At 40.5% G+C, this 21,547-nt stretch overlaps 3 protein-coding genes, 1 long non-coding RNA gene and 2 other non-coding genes across 8 annotated transcripts; 2 read left to right on the forward strand and 4 right to left on the reverse strand.

Moving 5' to 3' along the window:
* Positions 1 to 512: 512 nt before the first annotated feature.
* On the forward strand, positions 513 to 5,571 carry glt8d1 (glycosyltransferase 8 domain containing 1). 2 transcript variants are annotated; one of them, XM_031323671.2, is made up of 9 exons: positions 513 to 900; positions 1,150 to 1,248; positions 1,423 to 1,633; positions 1,772 to 1,889; positions 1,998 to 2,082; positions 2,214 to 2,326; positions 2,448 to 2,614; positions 3,322 to 3,434; positions 4,671 to 5,571. In XM_031323671.2, the coding sequence occupies exons 1-9, from the start codon at positions 885 to 887 to the stop codon at positions 4,853 to 4,855; spliced, it is 1,107 nt and encodes a 368-aa protein (XP_031179531.1). In that variant the 5' UTR covers positions 513 to 884; the 3' UTR covers positions 4,856 to 5,571. The 2 variants fall into 2 exon arrangements, with proteins under 2 accessions (XP_031179531.1, XP_031179539.1); XM_031323679.2 differs by having other exon boundaries at positions 514 to 1,006.
* A 3,766-nt stretch (positions 5,572 to 9,337) lies between these two features.
* gnl3 (guanine nucleotide binding protein-like 3 (nucleolar)) lies at positions 9,338 to 15,634 on the reverse strand. Of its 2 annotated transcripts, none has more exons than XM_031323712.2 (15): positions 15,456 to 15,634; positions 15,170 to 15,228; positions 14,844 to 14,984; positions 14,525 to 14,644; positions 14,345 to 14,425; positions 14,115 to 14,250; positions 13,871 to 13,974; positions 12,394 to 12,544; positions 12,084 to 12,171; positions 11,706 to 11,883; positions 11,449 to 11,591; positions 11,082 to 11,218; positions 10,624 to 10,772; positions 9,988 to 10,057; positions 9,338 to 9,896 (listed from the first exon to the last, which is right to left on the reverse strand). In XM_031323712.2, the coding sequence occupies exons 1-15, from the start codon at positions 15,610 to 15,612 to the stop codon at positions 9,799 to 9,801; spliced, it is 1,812 nt and encodes a 603-aa protein (XP_031179572.2). In that variant the 5' UTR covers positions 15,613 to 15,634; the 3' UTR covers positions 9,338 to 9,798. The 2 variants fall into 2 exon arrangements, with proteins under 2 accessions (XP_031179572.2, XP_031179563.2); XM_031323703.2 differs by having other exon boundaries at positions 9,338 to 9,899.
* Positions 11,318 to 11,391, reverse strand: LOC116037380. The gene has a single exon (XR_004101861.1). It is a non-coding gene; the product is annotated as a small nucleolar RNA SNORD19 (small nucleolar RNA).
* On the reverse strand, positions 13,386 to 13,517 carry LOC116037387. Its single transcript, XR_004101862.1, has one exon. It is a non-coding gene; the product is annotated as a small nucleolar RNA SNORA47 (small nucleolar RNA).
* A 1,420-nt stretch (positions 15,635 to 17,054) lies between the features above and the next one.
* Positions 17,055 to 21,208, forward strand: LOC116067302 (zinc finger protein 497-like). The gene is made up of 2 exons (XM_031323723.2): positions 17,055 to 17,460; positions 18,630 to 21,208. Exons 1-2 carry the CDS (start codon positions 17,280 to 17,282, stop codon positions 19,547 to 19,549), a joined length of 1,101 nt encoding a protein of 366 aa, XP_031179583.1. The 5' UTR covers positions 17,055 to 17,279; the 3' UTR covers positions 19,550 to 21,208.
* LOC118495292 lies at positions 17,268 to 17,928 on the reverse strand. Its single transcript, XR_004897647.1, has 2 exons — positions 17,831 to 17,928; positions 17,268 to 17,787 (listed from the first exon to the last, which is right to left on the reverse strand). It is a non-coding gene; the product is annotated as an uncharacterized LOC118495292 (long non-coding RNA).
* Positions 21,209 to 21,547: the final 339 nt, after the last annotated feature.

Here is a 21,547-nt window from a genome sequence, read left to right on the forward strand (position 1 = left end):
TTATCATTAGGAAAATTCCACATTCAGAAATGGGCGGACTCCAACCATTGACTGTAACTCCAACCCAATTTTTTGACATTTTTGTCAAGAATTGCATCAATATGGCAACTCTATAAGAGATCTTAAAAAATAAGAAGGTAATTAAGACTAATTTTGTTAGATACATTTCTCATAGAACGATGAAAATTGATTTGAAATTGTATTTCTATATATAAAAAGCTAGTTCACATATCTCTAAATAGTCATGATGGGATAAATCGGGTAAATGGGTATCGTACTCCATGTTGTTGACATATTTGGTAAAGTGAAAATCCATGGGATTTAGTAGAAAGCTTTGCCTGCCTAAATGACTGCCTGTCAATATGTCATGCGACTTTTGGCCAGCATAGTTTAAGCATACCATTTTTACCTTGTATCTCTAGGCATTAAATCACATATACATACTAAATTAAACCTAAAATTATTTTTATTTACTGAAAACAGCAAGCAAGCGTAATTTTACAATCAGGCAAACGCATTGGCATCTATTACTACGTGCAATTGTGATGGCGGATAAACTTGTTGATGTTGAGTTGGCAGTTTGGCTTTTAGCGTAAATTACTTTTGTTGTCCTATCTTATTTCTTTGAAGTGCTCACTTCACCTGCGCTGTATATATTTTAAATTTAGGCATATTAACACAGTTAAAAGCCACTGGTTTGCTGAAGGCCCCGTTGTGTGTATGCGGTCGCCACGCAGCGGTGCAGCAGCAATCCGGGTTCCCCTCAGTCCTCATTAGCCAGCTAATACATATTGAGCTGCACTCAGATCAACCCTTTCATTTTTTACCTGTTTTTTTTTTTTTTTTTTTTTTAATGAGGCGGAGGAACTGATGAGACCGTTGTCATGACATTGAGGAGAGGTGAGTCAGTCTGAAGGAAGCATAGATGTTTTATATCTATGGAAGGACGCATGTATGTAGTCTAGATAAAACGTTACAGTGAGAATGGGAAACTAAATAGATACTGGTAAGACTTAATACTGAGGCAGACTGGCTGCCATTTACATTTAACATTACTTCCCAACAAATTTGTGGCTTTTACAGTTCCCACGATGACACTGTTGGCCTGTGTATCTGTCATTAAAATGAGCTCTTCATTGTGTGTTTCAGTAAACGTGGTCATCCTTTTGCTGCTGGCTGTGGCCTTCCTGATCATAGTTCAACGAAATCTCCTTAACCTCAGTGACATTTTACACAAGGAAAACCCAGGTATGTTTATCTTTGTGCTGGGTAAGTATTCTGTGTGTCAGCTGCTCTGTACCTACACACGGGATACACCTTTTCCTCAGAGTATCAAATGTGTTGTTGTGAACATCTAATCAGACAAATTCAGTGCATTAAAATGAAACCATAGAAGTAATTTGTAAATATGTCTTTATCCAGATGCAGGGATGATTCTTCCCTTTGAATCCGAGTTGTCTCCGGAGCTCAGACAAGAGACGGTGACGAAAGGAGAGGAGATCCCTGTCCTCATCACTGCGGCTGTGGAAAGACTCGGAGCTGTGGTTGCTGCCATGAACAGTGTCTACCAGAACAGTAAAGCCAATGTCGTCTTCACCATAGTGACCCTGAATGACACGGTGGATCACCTAAAGTAAGATGATGGAGCATGTCTGTCTTGCTACATCATGCATACCATTATATTGCCTTGGTTTGTCTTCAGGTTAGCTAAGAGGAATTTGTGAAATGTCTATTGTCTGACATAACCTTTTTCTCCCTGTTTTACCAACAGTGAGTGGCTTAGTAAGACACGGCTTAAAAATGTCAAATATACTATAGTTATTTTCAAGCCTGAGCTCCTTAATAGGAAGATATCTAAAGATCCTCAGACACTGGAAGCTGTCAAACCAGTAAGACAACTGAATGTTTTATCACTGTCCCAGAAAAAAATACTCATTTTTACTTTTTTTTCAAATGTTGATCTCTTGTGAACTTTGTTTTAATGATGTTTTTTTCAGTTGACTTTTGCCAGGTTTTATCTACCTGTGTACATACCCGAGGCAGAGAAAGCCATCTATTTGGATGACGATGTCATTGTACAAGGTAAGACACCACCTTAAAGGACTTCTTGTCATGCAGAAAATTAGTTTTTCATGCACCTAATGAACTGTAAGATAAAATGTGCTCTGGAAGGGTATTTATGAATGGATTTTGCCTGTTCTGTTTGATATTAGGGGACATTCAGGAGCTTTATGAAACCAACCTCAAACCAGGACACGCAGCTGCCTTTTCTGATGACTGTGATTCAGCATCTGCTAAGGGCATCATTCGAGGGGCTGGAAATCAGGTGGGCCATCTCTTGCATGAGTTTTCCAGTTATGCAAAAAAAAAAAATTGAGTATCACAATGTAGAATGTTTCTATGTGAATATGCCGACATTTGATTTAATAATGAATCCTCTCTAATAGAATAACTATATAGGCTTTCTGGATTTCAAGAAGGAAGCTATCAAGAAGCTGGGGATGAGGGCCAACACATGCTCCTTCAACCCTGGGGTCATCCTCGCCAACCTGACGGAGTGGAGGAACCAGAACATCACCCGGCAGCTGGAGAACTGGATGGAACTTAACGCACAGTACGTAACTCACATTCACAGCGGTAAAAAGATAAATATGTCTCTAATATGAGGCAGTCTCTTATGTCAAATATAGAAAAACTGAAGGCAAAAATCTGGATTATTTTTTTTTTGTTCATTAAAGCTACAGTTGGTAACTTTTATATTATCATATTGGCTGAAACTGTCACTTGTTACTGAACTGACTCAATTATGTTCCTCTGCCTCCTCTTGCTCCCTAATGGCATTTGCAAGATTCTACGGCGCCCGAAGGAAACCACTAATCAGAGCCAAGGAGTCTCTCTAACCCAGTGTCAATCACTGGTGCACACTATTTAAAAGGTGCCTCAGCCAGTGCATACGCCAAATGCGGAAATAGGCAATGCAGTAACAGAATATTGATTCATATTTGATCAACGCTGCCTAGTTTGTTAGTTTGAACTGAGTTCACAGGCAGTGATTGACACTGTGTCAGAGACGCCTCGGCTCTGATTGGATGTTTTCCTTCAGGCGCGGAATCTTGCTAATGCTATTAGGAGGAGGCAGAGGAACATCTTTTTCACAGATTATCTGTCTCATGTACTACTGTCAGGATATAGTGACAGTTTGAGTAAATATGACTAAAACTTATTTTTATAAAAGTTACCAACTGTAGAGTTAATTGTACACAATTATATTGTAGTGGACTCTTTCTGTTTGTATTAAGCTGAATTTGTTGGTTTCCTCAGGGAGGATCTGTACAGTAAGGCACTGGCAGAGAGTATCACCACCCCCCCACTCCTCATTGTTTTCTACAAACGTCACTCCACGATCGACCCCATGTGGCATGTCAGGCACCTTGGTAAGTTTTGATTAGTTACTGATAGGAAACTAGAATACATGAAGAGTTCTTGTCAATAAAACATTGGCTGTATATCAAACTGATTTCAAGGCAAAGCAATTTATTTATATATCACAGTTCATACACAAAGGCAATTCAAAGTGCTTTACATAAGCATACACATACAAAGCAAATACACCATCAAATTCCACAATCAAAAACAAAGCAAACAAACAGTACATTTAAAAAACTTTCAAATCATAGAGGAGAAATGGCCATCTCTAAATGACCTCAGGAAAAGCAATGTCGAACAGAAAAGTTTTAAGTCTTGCTTTAAAAGAACACAAGGTTGGGGCAGATCGTAAGTCTTCAGCAAGTTCATGCGGTGCAAAAAACTAAAAGCTGCTTCTGCATGTTTGGTTCTAACCCTGCAGACGGTGAGTAGGCCTGTCCCAGATGATTTTTTACATATTTTACAGACAGACAACCCCTATTATTGTTTCCTTGGGAGGTTAGTGTGATACTTCCACACACAGTATCCACAATACAGACGTGTGCTGCTGTAGTATTTTGAGAAGCTCTTATAGAGTTTTTAAAGAAATGGTTCAACATTTCGACAGGTATGACAATGGTATCTATCTTCTCGTGTAACTCTTGGCAAGAATGCAAATAAGTATACTTCTCAAAATGTTGAACTATTCCTTTTAAAGCTTTAGTGCGTAACTTTTTGATATTAATGAACGTCCGTTACATTCAAGCCATTGCCAAATGAGTTGCTACAAAGCTAATTAAGACTATCAGCTCCACACAACTCTCTCTGTATTTCTCAGTATGGCTATGTTCAGAAGATTGTGTCGTCCGGCAACTTTCCCATGCAGAAACTCGAGTGAAGATAATTACCTCTTGTGAAGAGTCCATGATGTTTTTTTTTTTAGTCCTCCGTGTCCTCCTTTATTACTAGCAACTGCGTAAAGGAGGGGTGGGGGCTGTGCGAGATCACAGAAGGCTTGTATCATGTGGACGTGCCGACAGTTTTGTTGTCATTACTTAGAATTCCTCATGGGGGGCGACAGAAACTACGCACTATAGCTTTAACAGGCTTTTAAAACATTTTTTGAAGCAGTTTTCTGTTGTAAAAGCATATAGCCAGTTTAATTATACCATTATAACTTTTCAGGTTAAAAGTTTTTAATGATTTAATTTTTTACACAAAATACAGTGGACATTATCATATGATGGCCAAACCTTGTTTTTCAGGCACGACAGGTGCTGGAAACCGCTACTCCCCCCAGTTTGTGAAAGCTGCCAAACTCCTCCACTGGAATGGACACTACAAGCCCTGGGGGAGAACATCCTCCTTTTCTGACGTGTGGGACAAGTGGTTCATTCCAGACCCCACAGGAAAATTTCATCCCGTGCGAAAACATGCAGGGGACAACTAGACTGAAAAATTGGCTTTAGTAAACTTTCAAGCAGCCAGGCCCACCCAGCAGGACTACGCCTCGCTCGCATCTCAGGAACTAAGTAAGGCCTTTTCACTTTCCAGTCCTGTGATCCTAAGAACATGTGGACCCTGTGTACTCTCGCATTCCCTTCAACATGCACCTTTTTTTTATACCCAGTGCTTTGTATTATGCTTAGAGCGCACACATTTTTCACATTTCTTTAGTCCTGAAACTTTCACTAGAGTCGTAGATCATTTTTCGCCCTATGACAAGAGTGGTGTTTCATGAATAGACATTAAATATAATATAATGTAGCATCGGTGGCGTCACCCATTGGTTTGTGGACTGCCATTTTGAAGCCAGGAGTTAGCATTTTGCCCTTTTTTCATCTTGTTATTTTGAAGACAGAAGTCACCATATTTGGACAAACGGGTGGAGCTGGGGAGGATGACGCAGCTAAGCTAGTGTTGTGTATGGTTCCATGGCGTTACACTAAGCTAAACACTAAAGAGGGTAGGTCGGCAATCTTCAACCCTTCTGTCATCAAGCAGAGTTTTACTAGCGGGTAGATGCGGACTGGTGCTGTTCATCTGCATGTACGGCAGTGAGCTGGTTAAAAACCTGCAGACTTTGTCTTAAGTTACCAGCTAACGCTAGCACTAGCTAGCTAGCTTGATTGGCAGGGCGCTGAACAAGACATTTGTAGTAGAGTGCGGATCGGGCCGCATTTTTCTGTCCGAGCCCGGCCCGCGTCCGACAGAGGAGTAACCGAACCCGACCCGAGCCCGACAGGCATTAAGATATTTATGTCCTAGACCAACCCGAGCCCGACACAGTTAAAATCTCATTTTTTTTTCTCATGCTAATGACACATTTGTTTGTGTGGAAAGCCAGCTTTTATTAAGCAACTGTAGGAAGGCATTCGGAAATGTAAACAGACGAGTGCATCTGCGCACGGAGCAACAAGCGCACGTTAATAAGCGGTTTAATTTAAAATGTTCAATATGTTAACCTTTCCTGATTGCTGTTTTCCGACCGTGGTCAGAAACCCAGGGGAGACTCGTTACCTTCCATGGCCGACGTTATGAAATGAATAACGGGGTTATGGTGAGCAAATGAATGAACTTGGCTTTCAGTCTGGGGTTTATTTCGGACACCGCACACACTGTGTACAAAACTTAAACACTATTCCACCAACTCTGCTCCGGTCGCATCTACACGTCTGCTTCCTCTTTCTCTATCTCTCTTCTTCCCACTTTCCACACACACACACACACACACACTGAGCTCTCTTAAAGGAGCCGCAGCACCATTTTACAACAAATGCCTTATCGCGCTGATGTGACCAAGCCCGACCCGAACCCAAACTTAATTTCTAAATATCTGTCCGAACCCGGCACGGCCCGTCGGGTCCCATCGGGTATCCATCCTCTAATTTGTAGGCAGCCAAAGTGTTCCAATTAACTTTGAAGTAAAAACACAGCGATAGGGTCAAAGTTTAAAATGAAAACACGGACAACACCCAAAAATAAGTTCATGGCTATTTTAATGTACACAGGGCCATGGTTAGCATTGCCAAGCCTCTGTCCTGATTGACAGGTCAGCGTGTAGCCACGCCCCTAAAGCTTACTGTGCTTTATCGTCTATTTTAAAATAAATGGGACCGTAATATACAAAATGAACATCATGCTGTCTTGAAGAAGACTTGCAACTAGTGATTTAGGCCATAAACTCGCTATGAAAATGTTTATTGAGGTAATTAATCAAGTGAGAAGTAGGGTCATTTCCCCATAGACTTCTATAGAAACTGACTCCTTTTTGGATCCAGTTTAATTGCCCCCCTGCTGGAAATTAGATAGAATGCAGGTTTAAGGCACTTCACTTTTCCTGAACATAATTAGAGAGGCATTGCATCTGAAGGGTATGTTGTATGCATCAATCCCAGTCAGCATGATAATGAGATACCTTGTGGCAATGTGCCAAGACGACCATCTACAACTGAAGCTATTGTCAAAGTAATGATGGCTTAAGTAGGTACGTTTACATGCAGCTTAATACCGACTAATTTACTTTATTTATATACAATGAGTTAATCGTTACCTCAGCTATAAACTGGTGTCTTGAAACACGTTCCCCTCAGTTTTATGACTTCAGTCTGAATTGTAATCATGTTAGCCATGCAGATGCCTCATTTAATTACCTCAACTCAATACTTCCTGTGGAAAAGTTGCATACTTTATTGCACATACATTTATTTATCAGATCCTTTTAACAGTGGTCGTGCTCAGTGCAGCATTTCAATCACAAGAAGACAGACAGAAAATGCTGTTTAACTCCCTCTTCCTCTATAATTCCATCATTCTCCATGGCAATTTCACAAATATGAATTGTTAATCCCTTGCAACTACAGTTAAGGGTGTGCTGCCATTTTGAGTTGTCCCACCTATCAATTATAACTGCCATAAATGAACAAAACTTAAGTACTGTACTTACTGCCTCTCATGCTCAACTATTTTTAATCACTTTATATACAGACCACTAAGCAAACTACACCTCTGCAGAAATTGCACAGTATACCCATGCTTTATATCTCTTCTATCAGGATTTTTATACACATTGAAAAGCATTCGCCTTGCTGGTGTAAATATGTCATCCTTTGTATAGTACATGAAATAAAAGTTACATTTTTATCATTTAAATCTTGTCATTTTTCCAATTATCTGTAATGAATGAAAATGATTTTCCATTTCCAAGATTGTGTTTTCTGTAATACTTCCTGAAAGGGGGTGTAAAATAATTAAACTCAGGGTTGGTAATGTAAAAGCTATCAAGATTAGAAAGTAGCATCTCAGGGCTCCGTCCAACCCCTCCCCTCGGAGCTCCAACCCACCCACAGACGTGCACAAGCATCGATGCTTCAGAGCAGAGCGGAGAAAGGAGCACAATTTTACTTCATGTCTCATTCACCGGTAAGCAAACACCTAATCATCACCAATCATACCGAATTTTAAAACAAACATTACTACTGTTAGCAATGTGGCGACGACGGCATTGAGCTAAAGCTCGTTCACGGGAGGGGTAGAGTACATGGATGTATTAAGAGATGTGGAAACATCGTTCGACGCAAAGCCCCGTTCATTCCGATGAGAGTTGCTCAGTAGCACATGAAGCATCAATGGAGCTAAAAAAATACCCAGATCTTCCCCTCTGCTTCTGCATTGTGCGGCCTATGACATCATGATGGACATACGCACTAGCGATTTCTTTAACCTCGCCTCCCAGCTGCGCTGAGCTTGTCTCTTATGTATTTAGAAACAAGTATACAGGCAAACTCACCGTTCATTGTCAAAATATTCACTAACGTGTGTTTTCATTATTCCTCATTCAAATGCTTAAACCCATGGATGTATTAAGAGAACCAAGGAGATATTAGGTCGTGCTACTATCTACCGCTAGCTACTAGCCGATAGCCGGTCGTTTGGGAACAGACGTCAATAACGTTACAGGCTTTACAGCATACGGCCAAAGAGGTTATACTCTTTGATACGGCCCTCGGATGTATTATAAGATAACACAAATGATGAATTATAGTCATTATTACAGCTACAGCAACTCGGAGAACCGTCATATGAGCCTGCAGGGCAGCTCAGCCAGTTACAGTCCTGTGGGTCTGCTCGCTTTCATTATGCCTAGTTAAATAACGAAGTTTGGCTATTAGTGCATGTTACAACTGTTAAAAAATGACGATTTAAATAAGGACTATTTAAGTATTCGGACTGGCAAGTTGATGTACCTCAAAAAATGTATTCGCTGATATAGACGTGTCTTTCGTCATGTAAAGGCAATGAGAAAGTCTTTTTGGGCCAGAGGGCATCACGTGACGTTGCAATTCCACTGTTGGCCTCTATGCCCATGTTTGCATCAAAGCCCAGTGAGGATCCTGGGGGCATGGTAGTATAGACCTTTTTCACGGCAGACATGTTGACATGTCATAGTAGGAAAAGCACAGGTGTTTTCAGAACCATTCATGATGGCTGCATTCCACTTAGGAGAGGCCCTGGTATTGTGCATGCTGACTCACTGAAATAGCTTACTGGGACACTTGATGGAATTGAGCCATCATTGGTTATCAATTTCAGCTGTACTTTTCCTACTATAAATCAAAATGTCAGCTGTAAAAAGGTCTATTCACACAGCTGGGCAAGGAGGCATTTCATTGGTGCTTTCCAATCAGACTGTGAGGCAGTGATTGGTGGCGTTTTTACAGGATTGCAGCAGCTACAGATTTTTCACTCCTTTTTCAGAGCCCATAATGTATTGCGGTCGGGGTGTAAAGACCATTTCAAACAATATATTAAAGTGTTTATTGTAAATAGTTACCAACCCTGCCTTTAAAATGTGGTTAAAGATCGCTACAGCATTTAACTATTAGTTACTTCATGGTTTTGGAAAAAAAAAAAATACAGTAAGAATAACAGATTTAGGCTTTGTAGAGGGTTTATTACATTTATAGTACGTCATCTATATACAGTTTTCTGCATCAACACAAAATATTACAAATGACCTCTGGACATTTCAAACTGGAGATCATTCACCAACAACATTTGGAGTCAGTGGATATATACATAATTTAATAGATGAAGTCCATTATCTGAGCAGGGATTAGTCTTAGACCAACAATTCAATTGAGCCAGACTGTAAAGTGTTTTCTAGGATAAAGGTAGTCCTGTCCCACTATGTCTCAGATTCAAAGTTTGAAGTAAAAGCACAAATATAATTGACTAGCCTTAAACCACTCAACTAGGCAGTGCCTTTCAAACTGATTTTTAATCAACCGTGCCTGTCATGAAGTGGTCAAAGGCACCCTGACAGTGATTCTTTACATCAGCATGTTCGTATACGCTGACAAATCCAGGTCTGCCAGACAAAGAAGGCAACGTTTATTTAAAATCTGTGTTGAAGTCATAGGCATCATCTGTCGTAGCTGCAGAGAGGCCGACGTTGATGGGGACAGACTGAAACTGCACATGGCCGGGTTGTTCTGGAAGATGAGGCGAGATGTAAACAAATAAAGACCAAATAGGTGGAGATTTTAGTAAATTAAAGAACATTTTTATAACAGAACTTACTTTTGAGTAGCACCTTCTGTGGTTTCTCTGGTGCTTCTGTTTCTTTTGCCTCCTTAGGAGTTTGTTCAGGCTGCAAGAAAAGCAGATGTTTTAACTATTTAAACTCTTCGAGATACACAGAATGATTTCAATAAGAAAGGTCCAGCCAGCAGGATCAGAGTTGGATTAGAAGTCTTCATAAACAAATCAAGACTTGAATTTTTGTCCTCATTTCCAGGCGACCAGACTGCTAGCATTATTTGAAGCATCTGTATTTTTTGAGTTAAAAAAAAAAATCCTATATATAGGGCTGGGCAATATGGAGAAAATAAAATATCACTATTTTTGACCAAATATCTCTATCGATACTGCAACGCTATTGTAGTGTTGACTATTGGTGCTTTCACAAAATATGTACACAGATTTTTGATAAATAATCATCAGTAATGTGGATATAATGACTAAGTGGGTAAAGGCAAACAATAGAACAGTTACAACAGTCTGTTAAGTTCAGAAAATGACATCACTTTACTGTAATGCAGCCTTTAAAACCAGGAAAAGACAACACTTATGCCATATTACGATATCCAAAATCTAAGACGATATCTAGTCTCATCACGATATTGATATATTGCCCAGCTCTACATCTATAGTTACCTCATTATTCTCATCATTTTGCTCCGCTTCCCTCTCTGTGGCTGCAGCACCAGGTTTTTCTTCAGAGACGTCGCTGACACTCAGCAGGCCTGCAGTTGGGCCTTTAGAGATGAAGCTGACACTGCTGGCTTGGTTTGGGAATTTAACACCTAAAAAAATAAATAAAAATAAAATAAAAAAAGAGGCAAAAGAGGCAGAAGTGAAAGAATGTTCTTTCAGTAGCTACAGTACATTGGCATGTCTGAAGCCCATTAGTGGCCTTAAGAGGCCATGTTGCTCTTTACACCCAATGTTAAGAAAATCTGTTGATACAGCGGGACTGAGCTTCAGTGCTATTGTATTTTGGAGCCCTCCAATCGCTCTAACACTTGCAACAACAACAAAAAAAAAAAAAAAAAAAAAAGACTGCAAACTTCAGAACAAATTTCTGTTTGAAGAATCCAATGAAACACCAGTACCTTTCAGAGTTTCCTCATTTCCCGTTTTCAAATTGTTTAGATCCCAACCGTTGTGCATTTCAGCGACAACAGCATCAGACATGTAGGTGGGGAGGCTGTGGTTCTCCGGTGCCTTACAGTGGTAGCTCATCTTGGCTCTAAGGAGACACCAAACCAGAGACAGACTTCTGTGAGATCAAGTAAAACATAGCACTCCTATTCTACTTTATGAATTGTCCCATTTGCAGTTATCCTGGCACAGTGTTGGGATCAGAGTTGGATTAGAAGTCTTCATAATGAAATTCAGACTTGCGTTTTGTCCTCATTTCCACACTGACGCACTACAGCTGCCCACCCTTTCCAATCCTTTGAGAATGCAAACACTCACCCTGTCCAGTCAGCAAGGAAAGCTGTGGCTGCCTGCTCCGTGTTAGGGACTCCACCTTTTTGCAGATATCCATGCTTTTTGGCAAACAAGGTTAAAAACTCCAGAGAGTTTCTGAAGTCAGGGACGTTATACTGAAGCATGATCTGAAACCATGAGAACACATGACCTGAAAATAATAAATCACTTCACATTTACAAGGGAAACCCAAATCCATCTAATACTCAACAAATCTCTGCTGTGATGGGAAGTCCTCCTACCTGGCTGTGGTCACACTGTTTGAGCAGAGTCCTGACAGCCTCCAGCACACTCTCCTGGCCCTCCTCCACCTGCAGGCTCCTCAGAGCCATGGAGGCTGGAGGGTTGGACGGTGACGCCACCACTCCTGGGCTGTCTATTAGCTTCACGTTCTTCAAGATGTGCACCTCCTGCATGGATCTGAGGGGGTGGGAACAGGTAACATTTGACTATTGGGATAAGCTACAAAAAAAGAGGGCCCTAAGAAATGTATGTTAATTACAATTTGAACATAATCCCACAGTAATGCTTATGCCAAATAGGTACCATGATGCTGATCCCAGACAAAATGCTATAATTGTGTTTAGAGATAGCGTTGTATGCTTATTTTCAGTACTCACTTTGTGATGCCTCTCTTGACGCCGGCATTGCATGCAAGGATCCCCTTCATACTGTTGACAAGACTGCTTTTCCCCACATTAGGAAAACCTGGCGGTAAAAGAAGACTGCATCAAAGATGAGCTTTCAGATTATCTACTTTGAGCAAGTTTAAAGAAATTAACACAATCAGTATCAATACAGTATATCACACAGCTGCATAAGATAGTTAAGTAATTGAAGTCCTCATAGAACTCAACATCTAAATCCATACCTGATATAATAGAATGTCACACAGAATGCTGTTTTATGTAGGGAGAAAGCCGCGCTTACCAACTACGCCCACTCGGAGTGAAGCTTCATTCTGTGTGTTACCAGCAAAACTGGCAAGGAGCTCAGTGAGAGAACGGTTTCCAAAGCAGGCTGCTGCTCGGGATCTGTCCAGGACTTCATTGGAGGCCACTATTGTGCGCTTTCTAGCTCGCTGATGAAGACAAAACCAGACAAGTAAAATTACTTTTTAAAGTGCCCATATTATGAAAAAAACACTTTTTCTGGGATTTGGGGTGTTATTTTGTGTCTCTGGTGCTTCCACACACATACAAACTTTGAAAAAAAAAACACCCATGCTGTTTAGAGTGAGATACAGTTTCTGAATGTGTCCTGCCTTCAGTCTCTGGGTGAGCTGTTCAAAATCGGCACGGCTTGTGACGTCACAAGCCGAAACGAGCAGGCTAACCGCAACCATTAGCTCGTAGTGCTAACGCTAGCATTCTACCTCGTTCTCAATAGCAAAGCACTGCTACAACACACACAAGTTCACCATAATCTACAAAAGAACTACTTACATGTGCGCCCTCATTTAGAAGTCTCCCAGCTAATCCTGCCTTGTAACTGACCGAAGTTGTAGAAACAGCCTTTCTTTTACTGTCTATGAAGCTAGCTAGCTGACATGATCTACATCTGAGCTACTGGGCATGTGCAAGTGCAATCAAAGATAGTACAGAAGAAGAAGAAGAAAAGAGGTCTCACTCTGTAGCTAAAACAGAGACCAGCTGAAAAGAGGATCTGCAGCAGTAAGAGAGAGCACTGCAGTACAACAAAAATATGGTGTTTTTTGAAAATTAAACCATGTAAACCTATTCCGGTACAACCTTAAAATACAATTATGAACCTGAAAATGAGCATAATATGGCTGCTTTAAGTACCATCCACAAATTCACACTGGCTTTTTTTAGTTAGCATTTTAAGTGGCTAAAGTTTCCTCCCACAGTCTAAATACAGCATTCATGCATCGGTAAATATTTCTTAAAAAAAAAACATTTGTTTTGTTCACAAACACACTACAAATCAGCTCATGACAAAGATGCTCAATTGAGTGGTTTGTGTGTTACTCTTGGAGGTTATAACCAGTTATAACAGCACAGCACAAGCTGCTCAACCTTCTCAGTCCTCCACATTACGATATATAAACACAAAATTAGTTCTTAGTAATAAACCAATCATTGATAGTTGATCCCTCGCCCATTTGCATTGGAATTAATTTAAATCCTGACTATGGCAATTCTAATTATATTGCAAAAAGCTGGATGGTGAACATGTATTAGTTAAAATAAGAGGTTAGAAGCCCTTAGCTCAAAAGCTAGTAGTTGAGACGAAGGTTGGTAAATGCATCCAAAAGCTGACAAGTTTCCAAAAAAAGGGTCATCGGCCAATAAAATCTGTCTAGGTTCAACAGTGTTAATATAAAGCATTATACCCTGCAAACATGCATTTTTGATCCCTGTTGCATGTGAAATGCACCTCCTACCACTGTTTTGTCCTTGATCTGTGTTGATGCTTTGAACGCCACAACTGGAAACTCCAGTTGTAAGCACTGTATCCACCTCTCCACGTTTTCCTTTGGTACCAGATCTACAACACAGAATATCAAACAACATTTAGAGTCCAGACAAACCATGTTTCTTTGAAACTCACAACAGACCACAAACCCCTGCTCATCAGTGTGTGTACTTGACTATAAATTAACATGACAGCGACTCGAGTCCATTTACCTATCTTGCTTAAAACTAAAATCAGTTTCTTGTTGCCTTCCCTCGTCAGCACTGCCTCCTCCAGCTGTGGACACCTGCATCCCAGTGGATCACGAGCATCAAGGACTTCTATTACTACATCAGATGCATCAATAACCTGAAAAAGTAAAAAAGGTAGATCAGACTGAAGATGATCAGGTGAAAGTCATTCATTTTCTACAGTAAAACATGCTGGGACTGGGAAGTTTTACCTTATTTAATTCAGAGCAAAAATACTGTTTTGAGTTCTTGTCTGGGGCAGACGGTTTCCCTTGCTGTATTCCAACCTCATCCTATGGAAACAAGACCCCCCCCCAATAAAATTTAAAGTAAGTCAACAGTAGAGTGATACAAATTTGAACTGATGGATTATTTTAGTGTTTGTCTTTTACCTGCCGAGCCTTCTTGGCCTTGGGTTCTGTTTCTTTACTTGTGACCTCCTTCTCCTTTTTCCTCTTCTGGGCTCGCTCCAATATTTTAGCCTGTCTCTTTTTCTCTTTTTCTTCTTCAATCTGTGAGACAAAAAAAAAAAGTGCAATTAGTATAACAGCTATATCAGACCAACACAAGGACACTTAACACTGTCCAGTCCCGTTTCACAAAAACATCAGGACTCAGATGATTTTAGCCAATCTGAAAAGTGACTCTACATGTACAGAAGATAGCGTTAGTTGTTGTGATAACGTGCATTAGAAGAGCAATGATGCCAACCTGTAGCCTCCTCTGCTCTGCCTCGCGGAGGACCTCCTCTTTGAAGGGAGCGCTGCTGGGCACGCCGGGATCTTTCTTCACTCGTTTGCTAACCCCTTTCTTCTTTGCCTCTTTTCTTAGCTTTCTGGTGTGGTCCCGGACCTAAACACGTAACATCAAAATGTAACTTATTTTCTTATAGCTAGCTAGACATTAAAATTAGTCCTAACGAGTTCAAAATTAGAGTAACGTTAACTTTAGCAGTCGCATCTCGCTCACACAGGCCTCGTCGTCCAAAAGTTAAACTGCGGTCTTTATAGTAATGGGTGATAAAGTCAGACACTTACCTTTTTCTGTATTTTATAGCGTTTGGAACATGTGACCCGCTTACTTGCTTTCTTTAACTCTAAAGACAAAATACAAAAGTAACGTTAAAACACGTGAACGTTGGTTGAATAGTTAGCTAAAAACTAAGCTAAAGCAGACTGAATAATGGTGGCTGTTAGCGACTAATAGTTATTTTTTTTAGTAGCTAGCTAGGTGTATTGACCGAACATTAAAGCCCTAAACGTTTGTTTTTTTTAGAAGCTCATTATATTAATGTAACATCGCTATTAGCGCTTGCTTACTTACTTGGTCGTTTCATCGTGGAGCTACGGTCGGACCTGCCAATGTGACTGCACAGCACTGCTCTCGCACGTGGAGGAGTGAGCAAGTTTGATGATTCGTCATTTCCGCCTTTGTCAGCGCAAGTTTCTCCCCCTGCCGAGCTGGAGTGCTTTATGCTCATCCGTTAATAGTTTAATACTTCAATCAATGGCTGTGAAGACCATAGACACATATGGTGAAGACGCTGTCATTTCATCTATTTATATAAAAAAATAAATTCTTAAAACATAATAATAATTACAGAAGAGGATTAGGGCCACATGTGAAAAATGTATTTGAGTTTTTTCTCAGAATTCTGACTTTATTCTCAGGACCTCAAATACATTTTTCACATGTGGCCCTAATCATCTTCTGTGAAAAAAATGTTTAATTAACTTAACATTTAATCAAGTGCAAGGAAGCTAGTCCTCCAGGTCATGTCACCCTTAACTAAATAATGAATTGGTGATAAAATAATAATATTGAAAAGTAATTAGAATACATCCTGACTTGTTAGGATGTAAAATACAAAAAAGTAATCTCATTTTAACAAGTCTACAGCTTTAGCAAGTGCAAGTCTACATTATTTTGCACTTTCATATTTTCATTATAGTATTTTTAATAAGTATCTGCTACAGTAGTTGGATATCCATATCATGATATTCACATATTGTTTTTTCTATACTACTGGTATTAACAGTTTTCAATGGCTTTATTTGTTGTTAAATTTGATTTCGAATATGGTATTTAATTTATTTTATATACTTTTGAATTTTGATCACGCACCTGATTGGAGATGTAACTGCAATTTTGTTGTTGAAGACTATTACAAAATATGTGTGTATAATCCACATACTGTATACACACACACAGTATAGACCAATGGTTCCCATACTTTTTGATGTGACCCCTAAACTGGCATAAATTAGACCATGACGGCCCCCCATTTATCCCAGGGTCCCCCATCTGATAGAATTTTTGCTTTTAGATGTATTAATACATAAAGTGTATGAAACCCATGACCAAAATAGTCGTACATCCTGTCATTGTGTTACTTATGGTTGGAATTATAGTGAACACTTTAGTGAAATTCTTCCCCGTTTTGCTGGGGACCCACTGGAACACCCTCAAGGACCCCTGAGAGTCCCCAGAGCCCACTTTGGGAACCACTGGAATAGACCACATGTGTGTGTGTGTGTGTGTATCATATCGATGCCCCTGTGTTGTTTAAATATTTGGGACTAGATGGCCCATTTTCCACACAAAGATGCAGAATGCCTTGTTTGGGCTTCATGCAATAATGTCAAAGCTGGCAGTGGGTGCTTGTTTGGATGATAACCACATAAAGGAGAACCATCGTTAAGATTATTAGAGGCCCATTAAGGCTGTCAGAAAATATTCAGGAAACAGCTAGCCTTTAAATTTGTAGGCTATGTGCTTAGCATCACTGGTCCCAAAAAGTGTAACCATGAAACCACAGGTTAATATAATTTATGTTAAACTACCATTTGCAGCCATGTGGCAAACAATATAAAAGTTGTCATAAATAGGTCATAGATTAGCACTTTCACAACATTAGGATATGTTGTTCTGTCACGGTGATAGGCTAGTAGCAGGTGTCGCACCATAACCTAACTAAATCACTGCTCTTTACATCCAAGAATCAGTGGGGTCACAGACAATATTGGGGGACAATGTAGAAGGGGAGAAGGCGAAGAAGAAGACGTAACTCCGGGTCACGTGATTGGGTCGAGCATCTTTTTTTGGTCCATTTTGGATGATAGCAGAAGCTCCGTGCAACTCAAGAAAATGACCAAACTGCAGTTTTTAAACGTCTTTTTGACTGAGCGTCTCATGCTTGCTGCGCAGGAGATCTACAAATCTGTCGAGGACACGATTTTGGAGTTCCAGGAGGAGATAGCGATCAGGGAGCGGGAGAACGACCATTTGAGACGCAGGCTGCGAGACGCTGGAATTGAAATATGGCCAGGTTAGCTCCGCTGAAAGCTAGCGGTGAAGCTGCGACCCTTTATGTCCTATCTGCCGAGTCTGTAGGGTGGCATTAGGTAGTGGAATGGGAATGACTGCGTACAGGGCTAATGTAAAAATACAATAAATGGTCTCAGAATTATGTTGTGTCACTTACATACAAGTTAACTTTAGCCGGTAGCGAGCTAGTTGACTTTAGCTGCTGTTGTTGTGGAGCGGCTAGCGCGTTAGCAACCTTTGTTCGTTAGCAAACCAGCTAGGTTAGCCGACTAGCCTACACCCGAGTTAGCATTTAGCTGTATCTGTATACTAGTGCGCATTTTGCGTACTAATTCACGATGTATTTGACAGGAACCGATACAAGTGAACACTAACAAAAATAATTCACACTATTCACTTGTTGTGTCATAGTGTTTGTGTTTGTTTACTCCAATTTTAAAACTCCCTATCCACATAGAGTAGACCCATGCCTGAAACTGCTGCTTAAGTGTTGCCAAAGGTGCCATTATTATTATGAGTATACATACGCCATGCACTCTTAATAACAATCCATTTGTAGAGTTTTTTTTTTTTTTTGCAGTCTTTTTCTCTTGTGCATTGTTAAATATCACAGTTACACCCACTGTGAGGGAGTGAATGCTTTGTGTAGGCATCACATACAGTATTTTTATAGTCTATTAAACGTTCTGAAGATTTCCCCTGACTTTTGATTGATTGCTTAGGGCCATTATTTTGTAACTAAATTGATCATGAAACAAGGTGTGTCAGGATTTGGGTAAATTACCACTTCTGCTAAACAGTTTTGTTGGGGGAAGCAATTCTATGGATATTTCTACTAAAATCGTTCTGTTAGTTATAGTTAACAAGATAGTGAGTTCAGCTCTTCGTGTTTTTGATGGGAAACGTTGTCTGGTAAAAGGGTGTTTTACAAAAGAACACTGCTGATACTCCTTCCACATTCTCTGGTGGCTCAGCCATAGCTTCTAAGTCTATTAAGTTGAGGAAGTCCATTTTGATATTTAAATACAACCATCATAGCTTCATAACTATGCATTTCTGTGAACTACAAGTGCCGTATGGAATATGTAATTCAACTAGCTGTTCCATGGACACAGTTGTTTGCAGCAATGAAGTCAATGTTTTTCATCTGAGCCCCTGTTGTGTTTTCAGATCGTCCATCCATGGCGCTGTTGGACGAGGAGGATGGTGAGCATCCACGGCGTGAGTGGAGTCCCAGCATGGGGCATGAAGAGCGTATCCCCATTCTGATTAAGGATAAAAGAGATCTCCGGGCCAACCAAGGAGATGATCAGCTTCGTGGCCATGGCTCTTGCAGCACACCAGAGAACATGTTTACTCCCCCGCGTGTTGCAAATGAATATCCCCAGGATGGCCCGCACACATCCAACCTCCCTCAGAGTCAAGGTGTGGAGAACAGGGAGAGGGATCCTGCATCTCGAGGCTCCTCAAGGCATGTGAAGGTAGAGAGTGGAGGAGGCCACAGAGGCTCTACTTCCTCCAACAGCGGCGCCCAGCCACTCGCACCAGTCAACCCAAACTGCTCAAATGAGAACAACATTGACATTATTGGGGTGGAGAATGGAGGGCAGATGGTTGGTGCTAAAGGAAATGGAACTGGAGCTAACAGAGGACAGGCCCCTCACATGCGCAACCAAGGAGCCAATACCGTGGACTGCCCTCATCAAAAATCCCCCCTACAAGGCCACATGTCTTCCTTTTCCTGCAAGGTTTGTGGTGAGGCATTTAGTCACGTTGGCCACCTGCATGTGCATGTACAAGTGCACACTCGAGAAAAACCTTACCGTTGTGGAGTGTGCGGAAAATGCTGCAGCTCCTCTGGCAGACTCCAGGAGCACCAGCGTAGCCACACAGGAGAAAAACCATTTCGCTGCCAGATTTGTGGAAAGGGCTTCACACAGATGGCTCATTTGAAGGTACACATGAGGATCCATACTGGGGAAAAGCCATACAGTTGCCCTGTGTGTGGCAAATGCTTCAGCCGTTCTGACAAAATCAAAAGGCATCTCCAGACCCATAGCCGCGAGGGAACATATTTCTCAGGGCAATGATGCAAGTGTGTTGTTAAACAACCCATTTGTGAGTCATTGATAAGGGAAACTTTCCTACAAAAAGCTAAAATCGCTGCCATTCAAATGAGGCTTTTTTTTTCTCCAACTTTTCAAGAACTAGGGATTCAGCAAGTCTTAGAGAAAGTTTCTTATCTAACCTAACACTTCACCACGCCATAGTCTCTCAATAGAGTTTGTATTAGCCAGTTTAGTATGCCATTTAAATAATTTTGTACTTGTCACAGAGTATTAAACCTCTAAGACACAATCTGAGTTATTAGCTAGCCTTTCTGAATTATCTAGCCTTTCCTTAGTCATATAATTAGCATGATGAAGTCTTCCACACATGCCTTGAAACTGAGATGCATTAAAAAATGCAACAATGTTCAACACAGTCACAGCATATTATCAACCAGTCACTTCATATCCATAAAGTTTACACTTTAGTTCAAAATCTGCAGACTTGACATCTATATTGTAATCATTATTTTAGGACCTAAAATTAAGAGTCAGTGCATGAAATTATCTCAATTAACTAGAGAATTGATGGCCTGACCAATGAAGCCTGCGTGTCATCTGTCTAACACTGCCAGTAGTTTTTTATGTAGCAATTAAACAATGACACAAAATTTTAGGCGAACAAAAAGCCACTAAAATGCGCCCGTAAACTGAGGACTTGACTGACTTACAAGGAGAAGTCTAACCTGGCACTTATCTCCATTTTCGTCTTTATTTTAACATCCTTTTTCTTCTTAGTGCTGTTAAATTGTTGCAGAGCTAAATACTGCCATCTCACATCACCAGTACTTCATGTTGTACATTGAAATATGGATCAATCTATTGTGAGACTGCTCCACTATTTTGTGAAATAATGTGATATTCTGTAAAATACCACTAGTCTCGATCTGCCATTCATTTTGGAATTTTGTGTCTTTTTTAATGACATGCACAATGGCATCTTTCTAAGACGGTGCAGAAATTCACTCTATAATAGGGCCGTACAGTATTAGCTGAACCTATCTGTGGTTTTTCAGGGGTCTCACTCTGCAAGGATTTATGTTCATCTGTGTTTCCATCACAATAGTCATTCACATGTGACACATTATTGGAGTGGCCTCAGTTGTGGTTGTGGATTTTCAGAGGTGATGTTTGGTGTATCATAGAATCAGGTACTTCCTCTGCCCATCTTCAGACTGACCCCCTGCACAGTAGACCCTAGAGTCACCTTTCTCCTCTCAGGACTAATGCTGCATTCATAACATGAGGGCTAATATCTGACTTGAAATGGCTATTATAAATGTCAGAAACTCAGGGTTTGTGAGTTTTCTCATGGAATTTATCCCTGCGTGTTGCAGAAATAAACATGACCGTAACAATTCCAATTTGCGTCTGAACGTCCTGCAAGATCAACTTAATAAAATCTGATACCTTCAGAGTGTGTCAGAGCTCAGTTGTTGCTCTGGGATGGTCACCAGTGAACCCTCCATGCGTAATGAATGCAGCATGAGACAACTACGGCATGTCCTCGCAGCTGACCAGCGGCCCTTCACTCACAGTCTTCTCTGGGACACCTTTGCTCCCCCTGCACACACTCTAATGTACAGTGTTGTCATTATGTATTAAATGTTATTTTTTAATAAAGTAGTAATTGAATATCCATTGTAATTGTCTTGTATTCTATGCAAACAGAGCAAACTTTAAGAATCTAACATGGCATGGTGCTGATGATCAGTGCTATCTACCTACAGTACTGTTATACATACAGGTACAGAGGCTAACCTCCAGTCTCTTCTGGCACAATTCTTTGTATACAGACTTTACTCTGGTTATCTTGTCATTTTAGGAAAAGCTCAGGCATTACTAATAACATTAAGGATGCTTCTGTCTGTATTCAAGTGCCCCAGCAAATCGTGACAGTGAGCCAGCGTGCATTAAGGCCCTGTAATTTAAACTTCTGAATTAAGTGTAGCCACAGAACTTTTAATATTTATTATTGCG

This window comes from Sander lucioperca, chromosome 6, assembly GCF_008315115.2.
Source record: "Sander lucioperca isolate FBNREF2018 chromosome 6, SLUC_FBN_1.2, whole genome shotgun sequence".
In the NCBI taxonomy this organism is placed as follows: Eukaryota; Metazoa; Chordata; class Actinopteri; order Perciformes; family Percidae; genus Sander; species Sander lucioperca.

Bases quoted from the DNA above. Each gene is read 5' to 3' on its own strand.
- glt8d1 (XM_031323671.2), top strand. The intron at 1,634-1,771 runs GTAAGATGATGG...TTTTACCAACAG, and splicing joins GACACGGTGGATCACCTAAA to TGAGTGGCTTAGTAAGACAC. The intron at 3,435-4,670 runs GTAAGTTTTGAT...CTTGTTTTTCAG, and splicing joins GTGGCATGTCAGGCACCTTG to GCACGACAGGTGCTGGAAAC.
- gnl3 (XM_031323703.2), bottom strand. From the start codon at position 15,612: ATGAGCATAAAGCACTCCAGCTCGGCAGGGGGAGAAACTTGCGCTGAC. The intron at 14,985-15,169 runs GTAAGTGTCTGA...TTACGTGTTTAG, and splicing joins GCTATAAAATACAGAAAAAG to GTCCGGGACCACACCAGAAA. The intron at 9,900-9,987 runs GTAAGTTCTGTT...CTCATCTTCCAG, and splicing joins ACAGAAGGTGCTACTCAAAA to AACAACCCGGCCATGTGCAG.
- LOC116067302 (XM_031323723.2), top strand. From the start codon at position 17,280: ATGACCAAACTGCAGTTTTTAAACGTCTTTTTGACTGAGCGTCTCATG. The intron at 17,461-18,629 runs GTTAGCTCCGCT...TTGTGTTTTCAG, and splicing joins TGGAATTGAAATATGGCCAG to ATCGTCCATCCATGGCGCTG.